At 25.3% G+C, this 8,725-nt stretch overlaps 3 protein-coding genes across 3 annotated transcripts in view; all 3 read left to right on the forward strand.

Moving 5' to 3' along the window:
* The window catches only part of Phum_PHUM229350 (uncharacterized protein), a gene marked incomplete at both ends in the record, with an annotated part of 1,186 nt that extends 1,014 nt beyond the window's left edge, over window positions 1–172 (forward strand). Inside the window, one exon of the mRNA XM_002425922.1 lies at window positions 143–172. Within this exon, the coding sequence (XP_002425967.1) occupies window positions 143–172 (30 nt within the window). The remainder of the gene's footprint in view (window positions 1–142) is intronic.
* A 4,167-nt stretch (window positions 173–4,339) lies between these two features.
* On the forward strand, window positions 4,340–6,499 carry Phum_PHUM229460 (tubulin-specific chaperone E, putative; the record flags this gene model as incomplete). Its single annotated transcript, XM_002425923.1, has 6 exons — window positions 4,340–4,359; window positions 4,643–4,895; window positions 4,980–5,172; window positions 5,249–5,341; window positions 5,477–5,631; window positions 5,990–6,499. The coding sequence occupies 6 exons, from the start codon at window positions 4,340–4,342 to the stop codon at window positions 6,497–6,499; spliced, it is 1,224 nt and encodes a 407-aa protein (XP_002425968.1).
* A 938-nt stretch (window positions 6,500–7,437) lies between these two features.
* Phum_PHUM229470 (Mast cell protease 6 precursor, putative) lies at window positions 7,438–8,617 on the forward strand (the record flags this gene model as incomplete). The annotated part of the gene is made up of 2 exons (XM_002425924.1): window positions 7,438–8,543; window positions 8,608–8,617. The coding sequence occupies 2 exons, from the start codon at window positions 7,438–7,440 to the stop codon at window positions 8,615–8,617; spliced, it is 1,116 nt and encodes a 371-aa protein (XP_002425969.1).
* Between the last annotated feature and the right edge of the window lie 108 nt (window positions 8,618–8,725).

Below are 8,725 nucleotides of genomic sequence, written 5' to 3' on the forward strand. Positions count from 1 at the left end.
AATATAAATTTTGTTAAATCATATGCTCCAAATGTACATCATTTAGTGTATGATGTAAAAATTTCAAATTCGAAAAAAGTATAAAGTATTAATCACTCATAATAATATTATACATTGCAATAATAATAATAATTTTGAATAGTTTTGCACGAGAAAACTAATGAAAGGTTAAAAATGTACCCCCAGTTTCGTATACTCAAAATCTTTATTATCGATTTGGTATAGAATTTGAATTCGACTAGTCTGTGGTACAAATTTAAGTAAACAATTTGTTAAAATGATTATTATATATTTTTCATTTAATAATAATTTCAAATATGAGCAAACATTTTATTTTGACATGTTAATAAGTGATTTTAATACCTTCAAAATAAAAGGAAAGGAAAATTAAGTAGTAAAAAAAGTTTTTCAAATTTGTTTTGAAAAAAGAAGCAAAGTAGGTGAAAAACTTAAATAAACAAAATAAAATTAAAATATTTTTTTTTATAAATTAATTTTTAGACTTGGAAAATTGTCAAAAAAAAAAATTAAAGTTGACCTAGTTTTTTGGCAAAATTTTATCATCATAGCAGATATTTATTTATTTAAAGAAAAACGATTTCAAAATTGTTTATTATTGTAAATCAGTATTTACGATTATTCGCATAATGATGACTTAATTAATATTATTAAGTAAGAATAATTTTGTACATAAAGGATTACACCTTTTTTTTTTTTTTTTTAAAAAAAAAAAAATAGATTTACATTTTCTACCCACGCATCTTACATAAGATGGAAATTATCTAAAGAAAATATTTAAATTATACGTGTTAAAATGCGCATTTTTTTTTTTTTTTTTATTTAATATTTTCCATACGCGATAATAAAAAATTATTATTATTACTTTTTGGTAGTTAATAAAATTTATTTTTATTACGCTTTTTTTAAAAAATACTTTAATTGTTATTTATTATTATTATTATTATTAAATTTTAATGGGAAAATTTCTAGGACAGTACGTATGGATGTTTTTTTTTTTTTTGTTTTTGATTTTTCTCTAATGGTTACGATATGATTTAATTAATTTTATGATAAATTAACGACATTTTAAAATTATTTTTATTATAATTAAAAAATTTTTACTCTTGTTCAGTTTATTAAAAAAAAAAAAAAACAAAAACAAAAAATCTGTATGACCTTCTGATAGTAGCGCTGTTATTGACATAGCGGATGATTTAGTAACTAACTCACAGCTGTCTTTGTGTACAAACATTGCAGAGAACACGGACCACAATTCTTACTCGAGGATCATTTCGTTTGTTTCTTTGTCTTTATTTATTGTTGTTTGTGTGTTTTTATTTATTTGTATTGTATTAAGGAAAAATTTTAATTTTTTTTTTCTTTTTTGTGTATGTGATTGTTTAATTATTTTATTAAAAAAAAAAAAAATTTTTTTTTTAAAAATAATTATGTCCTAAAAATAATGAGTAATTAATAAATTTAGTAACTGATAAAGGTTGGTTAAATTTTATTTATATATTATATTTAATTAAAGTGTTAATTATTTGTTTCTTTAAGGAATTTTACATTATGGTAAATGTCACAAATCGTAATTAATCATTTAAAACGTAGGAATAATAATTAAAATTATTAATCGCAAAATATATTAAGATGTGGTCAGTTGGTAATTGCTAAATGTAAAATCTAAATTTAGAAATTAGGACATGATTCTGTTGTTTAGCTATGATTATTTATTTTCCGTTTCAATTTTTTTTTACGCTTTTTTTCTTAATCCAGAAATATTTTGAATTCGTTCAATTGTAAAAATGGGTTAAGGGCAGCATAAAACTAATGAAAATAATTGTTAAAAAAAAAAAATTTCCATGTCTTTGTGATTTATCAAAATATTATTTTATTTAAAAAATTCCCCCCCCCCTCCCCATTTTCAGGTCGATTTATTAAATTTTTTATACTTTCACTTAATAATATTGCTTCATAAATTCTGCAAGCATCCATGCTTATCCATAATATAATAATTTTGTTACATAATATTAATCGCTCTACAAAAGTTTTATTTTTTTTTTCCTTTTGTTTCTATTAAAATAATTTTAAAAAAAAAAAAAAAAAAACGTATTTATGTTTATGACGAAGAATTGAGCTTTTGAAAATCTGGTTTTTTCTTTATTATATATTAAATAAAATTGTAAAATTTCCGTTAAATTTTAAAAAGCGTGGGCTTTTAAGCCTAATTCAAACAAACAAACATTTCAGACCGGATTTCAGGTATGCATTTGTAAACTTTTACGGTTTAGCTTTTTGAAATCTGGTATTTTTTATTCGTTTTTGTATGATTATTTTTTTTTCATATTGAAATTTCTTTGTTTTCTTTTTTTTTTTTTTTTTTACGCGTATTAAAAGAACAAACCTTGAATTGTAATTGGTGAAAGGGGTATTAAACTTTAAATATAATTATTCGAGTTTTTTTTTTTATTTATTTATTGATTTGAAATGATTGTTGGATTATTATTTTATTTTATATACACCCTCCAAAAAAGATTTTTATTTAAAATAATAATAATAATAGTAATCGAACCTTTTTCTATAATTAAATGTTTGATTCGTACGTTTGTTTGTTTTTCTTTTTAAACATTTAACAATTAAAAACAATAATTACGTTTTATAAATTTTTATTATTAATTGTTAATTAATAATTTTATTGATCGTATTATGAAAAAATAAATAAAAATTTATTAATTAATTCGCATCGTGTTAATATAATATTGCGCATTAAAAAATGGTTTTTTAGGTTCATTGAACAAACAAAGTTTTTTTTTTTGTACACATAGTACAAAGTTACGTAAGAAGTACCTAACCATATTAATAAAAAAGTAAACTAATAATTTATTTAGTAGCTTTTAAGGTAACCCCCCCCCAAAAAAAAAAACGTTTGTTGTGTAATAAATTTGTCATTCCGTACTACCGCAACATTCCAATCTGTAAAAAATTATTATTATTATTGCAAAAAAATAATAAAAAAATTTTTTCAAGTTAATTGTTATTACGGTAATAATAACTTTGCGCTTATTAAAAAAAAAAAAATTAATTTTTTGCAATGGTCTGAAAGAAGCATTTGAAAAATTTCATAAATTTAATCTTTTTGGATTAGGATTAAAAATTTTTAATCCTCATAGGATTATTTAATGTTTAAATATATTTAAAAAAATGATAATCTCGCGGTAAAAAAAAAGTAATAAATTTAATATTTTGTAATAATTTGTATGGTTACGGTTGAAAAAATTTTTAATATATTTTTACTTAGTTGTGTAATTTATTTACAATATATTAATAATAATAATAATGATAATTTTTCCGTTTCTACTTCTGTGTTACCGTATTACTTTTAAATAATTAGTTTGTTTCGATTACTATGATTTTTTTTTACATTGTAAATAATGAATTGTGATAATTTAATACGGTAGAGCGGGGGGGTGGGGTGGGGTGGGGGATTAAATGCAAAATTTAAATTAATTTTTTTTTCTGTTTTTTTTTTCAGATTGAAAACATGCCATCATTAGAAGAAGCCATAAATGAAAAATATGGGGGCGATAGTAGTGAGTCCTTTGATTGCCAATCCTCGTCTGTCACTATATATTTACCCAAACAAAATCCACGGTAATTTTTTTTATTTTATTATTTTATTTTATTAATTAACCAGTTGTTGTTGTTGTTGTTGTTGTTGTTGTTGTTGTTGACGACATTTTAAAAAAAATTATAAAAATTCTTATTAATCATCTTTGAGACGAGGAGGAGGAGGATTCTCCTCATTATACGCCGCGCGAAGATTTTTCTATTTAAATTCTACGCAATTTAATAACCGTTATTATTATTATTATTATTTATGTAAGACCAAGTCTATATTAATTAACTTAAATAATAATTTTTTTTATATAAAATAATATTTATATCGTGTCGGTGAAATTTGCAAACAAAATAGAAACCCCGTAAAATAAATTAACATGAATTCGTTATTAGGTGATAATAAAAAAAAAAAGTTGTTATTATTATTATTATTATTATTATTTCTTTGTTTCGAACCGATTTTCGCGGTAACTTTATAACGTTTTTTTTTTTTTTTTTTTGTTTAATTCTTAATTGTTTAAATAATTATTGTTTTTGTCATTTTTTTTTTTAAAGTTATGTAATAATTTACATTTAAATGATAGGAAAATAAAATAAGAAGAATTATTTATTATTATTATTATTATTATTATTATTATTATTATTATTATTATTATGTTTTTTTTTCTAATCAGTTTCATCACGTCACGTTTCTCTTATGAAAAACTAAAAAAAAAAAAAAATGAATTCATTCTTTTTCTGGTACACAAAAAAAAGAAAAAAAAAGAGATGAACTCAATAAATATCACTTGACTCAAGTTAACGGGAAATTTCTAATAATAATAATAATAATAATAATAATAATAATAATAATAATAATAATAATAAATATACATTGAAAAATTTAATTAGAAATTCAGAAAAAGAAAAATAACAAAAAAAAAAAAAATTTTTTTAATTTTTTTTTTTAGTTGAACTCAACCGTGAACCCGAATTTTAAAATAAAATAATAATAATAATAAAACTTTTAAATTTTGTTATACAGTAAAATAACGCCGTGTTTGTTGGTACTAAACGACTGCGGTATAGACAGTGCCGGATCTAGTAATTTGAGTATAAAATGCGCAGATGTGGTAGAACTTGATTTGGCACAAAACAGACTCACAAAATGGCCCGAAGTATTAAATATATTATATTCAATGCCTCGATTAAAATTTGCAAATTTGTCATTTAATAACTTGTCGGAAAAACTCGAACAAAATTTGACGTCGAACGCTTTCCCGGATTTAAGTAGTTTAGTGAGTAACAAAAAAAAAGAAAAATAATTGTGGTCAACGGTTTTTTTTTTGTTTTATTCTACATGTATGGATAAATGATTTCAGGTATTAAATTCTACTCACATAACCTGGGACACGATTCAAAAACTTTTAAAATCGATGCCACAATTACAAGAATTACATTTGAGCTTTAACGATTTTCACAAAATAGGACTTTGTGAAAATTGCCTTTCGAAAAAGGAAAAACATGATAAAAAACTTGTACAACATTATGGAGTTAAAAGATTACATTTTACAGGTGAATTTTTTTTTTTATTTAATTATTATTATTATTATTTACTTTAAAATAAATGAATGATTTTTTTTGTTTAAAGGGAATCCAATAAGTAGTTGGAACGAAATAATAAAATTAGGAGAATCATTTCCTCAACTCGAATCCCTCGTCATTGCCGAATGTCCGATTAAAAGTTTAGATTTTAATGGGAAAAACAAAGAAGAAATGATTCATAATTTAGATTCGAATGAGGAAAATGGGGAGGAAAAAGATAATGATAATGATGATAATAATGTAAATTATAAAAGAACGGAAAGCGAATGTGAAGCATTGCAAAAAAATATATCGGCTCATCATTGGTTTAGACATTTGAAAATTCTCAACATGAATTACACGTTGTTAAATTCATGGGATGATGTTGATAGATTAGGAAAATTTCCACAATTGAACTGTTTAAGAATACAAGGGTGTCCATTGTTCGAGGTTAAAATTTTTTATTTTTTTATTTTCCCCTTTTTTTCATTATCCAAAAAAAAAATAATTCATCCTTTTTTTGTTTTAACACTTTGAAGAGAGAGAAAACCTAAATTTTTTTTATTTTTTTGATTAAAGAAAGAGAAAGAAAATATATTGTGTGAAGGGGAGAGTGTTTTAGTATGATTTTGAAAAAAAAAAAAAAATTTGAATTTGATATTAAAGAAAGAAAAACAAGGTATTCAAATTAAATTTTTTGTTAAATGTAATAAATCAAATCATATAGAAAAAAAAAAAAAATTTCCCGAAGAAAAAATTTAATTTTCAGTGAGTTTTATTGTTTTTTTTTTTTTTTTTTTTTTTGTAGTCTTTACAATATACCGAACACGAAAGACGACAACTTTTAATTGCGAGATTGGGTAACGTTCAAACTCTTAACGGTGGAGGAGTGATAGGTGCCGAAGAAAGAGAAGATGCAGAAAGAGCTTTTATACGACATTACATGGAAAAACCTGAAAGTGATAGGCCTGAACGTTACGGAGACCTAATAAACATACACGGTAAACTGGAACCACTCGTAAATGTGGATTTGACTCCAGAAAAACGCGTTACGATAACGGTGTCGTGTAAGGAAATATCGGAAAGGAGGTGTTTGAACGTGTACCAAACGGTGGCGGAATTAAAAACAAAATTAGACGGATTTGCTGGAATACCAGGTCGTAAAATGAGGTTGTTTTATTTGGACCAGGAAATGAAGGGAGTAACTGGACCGGAGGAAATGAGATTTCCAAACAAACAACTTTATAGTTATAACATATCAAATGGAGATGAAATCATTGTAGATTCTAAATTGGGAACTTTCAAATCGGTCCCATAAATTTTAGTAAACTAAAACTTTGAATTACTTTTCTATAATATTATTTTTTTTTTAAAACAAAACAATTTTTTTATATCATCATGTAATTATGTACGTAGTTACCTTTTAAAAATAATCTGGGATTAATTATTAAAAACACAAAATAGAGATAATATTAGTTATTTACAACACATTTATTTACAAAATGTGTTGTCAAGTAAATTTTTAAAATTCTTTTCTTTTTTTAAAATGAAAACAACAACAGATTTATTGACATTGAAATGATTAGCAATAATACATAATGGTAATAATTGATTGAAAAGTTTTTTAATAACTTTTTTATTAAAAAAAAAAAAACATTCTAATAAAATGGCTGTGCTGTTTTGCTTTAAATAAATAAACTATTTTTCATATAATATTTTTAATATTGTATTATGAATGATTAATGACGATTATAAATTGTAAAAATACTACTTTTTGTTTTCCTGTTTTTCCTAATAAGTTATTTTTTATATCATTTTTTTTTTTAACTTGTGACCAAATGAAATTTTTTACATGGATTTATAATTATCACATGAATGACAAAAACCTTGTTAAAGAATTAATTGATTTTAAATGAGGAAAATAATATTTTAAATACAATAAATGTTTAAAATATAATAATAATATTAAAATTAATATTGTACTAATAATATTTAACTTACTATTTAAATTATGATGATGAAATCTGAATCGAAAAAATGAATTTAAAAAAAAATTTTTTTAACGTAAATTTAATTAAACGTACTGATTAATTTTTGTCGACAGATGTCGCAACTATCTAAATTTTAGAAGGCTGTGACCTGAGTCTTTGGGAGCCAAAAATTTTTGCATTTAATACTTAAATGTTGTACAACTTGAATTAGAAGCGTTAAACAACGGGAAGAAACCTGTTTGAATTGGATACATCCGAAGAAAAAATGAGGTACGTTTTATTAGCAAGTTTTTTATTGTTAAATTGTCTTGTGAATTGTGGCGATGATTTATCATCTTTGATCGACGAGGTATTCCAGCCTGGAAAAGCAAACGAAAACGTTAATAATCATGGAAATTCGGAATGTACGTGCGTGCCGTATTATCTTTGTCAAAATAACACCGTCATCACTAACGGAGTCGGATTAATTGATATACGTGTGAAAGATGGACCCTGTGAAAATTATTTAGACGTTTGCTGTGAAAAACCTTTGTCAGACGTTGATCGAATCACTCCGACGCCAACACCTGCCAGAGAAGGATGCGGAAGACACAATCCTGAAGGCGTAGGATTCAGGATTACTGGTAACGAACAAGGAGAGGCTCAATTTGGAGAATTCCCTTGGATGGTAGCACTTTTAAAAGAAGAACAAGCCGATGGTCAAAAATTAAACGTGTATCAGTGCGGTGGAGCTCTCATTCATCCCGAAGTCGTTCTCACAGCGGCTCACTGCGTTAATGGAGGTCATGCCAAATATAAAATTCGTGCTGGAGAATGGGATACCCAAACAAGCAACGAACTATTTCCACATCAAGATGCCATGGTGAGAAAAGTTGTCATTCACCCAGACTATTATGCCGGGGCACTATATAACGACGTCGCTCTTCTATTCCTCGATTCTGCCATCACCTTAGCCGATAACATCGACGTGATATGCCTACCACCTCAGGGTGCTAATTTCGACAGGAGCCGTTGTTTTGCGAGCGGTTGGGGAAAAGACGTATTCGGAAAAGAAGGAAAATATCAAGTTATATTAAAAAAAGTCGATTTGCCGATAGTTCCAAATCACGAATGTCAAGAATCATTAAGACAAACCAGATTGGGGCCCTACTTTAATCTTCATTCGAGTTTCGTATGCGCCGGTGGTGAGCCAAACAAAGACACATGCAAAGGAGATGGTGGAAGTCCTTTGGTATGTCCCATTCAAGGAACTCTTAACAAATATGCTCAAGTGGGTATAGTTGCCTGGGGGATAGGATGCGGAGAACACAACACTCCGGGGGTTTACGCAAATGTAGCCGGATTTAGGCATTGGATCGATGAACAATTAACGTACAATAATTTAGATACAAAATATTATGCTTATTAAATACGTTAAAATATTTTTTATATTCAGAGTTCAATAACCAATTTAATTCATATCCTTTAATGAAAATGTTCTTCAACTAGTTTTTTTGTTTTCTTTGATACTCGACATGAAATTTTTTATTTAAGTTTATTATTGTTCAGTATAA

Source organism: Pediculus humanus, genomic scaffold (assembly GCF_000006295.1).
Source record: "Pediculus humanus corporis 1103172107592 genomic scaffold, whole genome shotgun sequence".
Taxonomy (NCBI): domain Eukaryota; kingdom Metazoa; phylum Arthropoda; class Insecta; order Psocodea; family Pediculidae; genus Pediculus; species Pediculus humanus.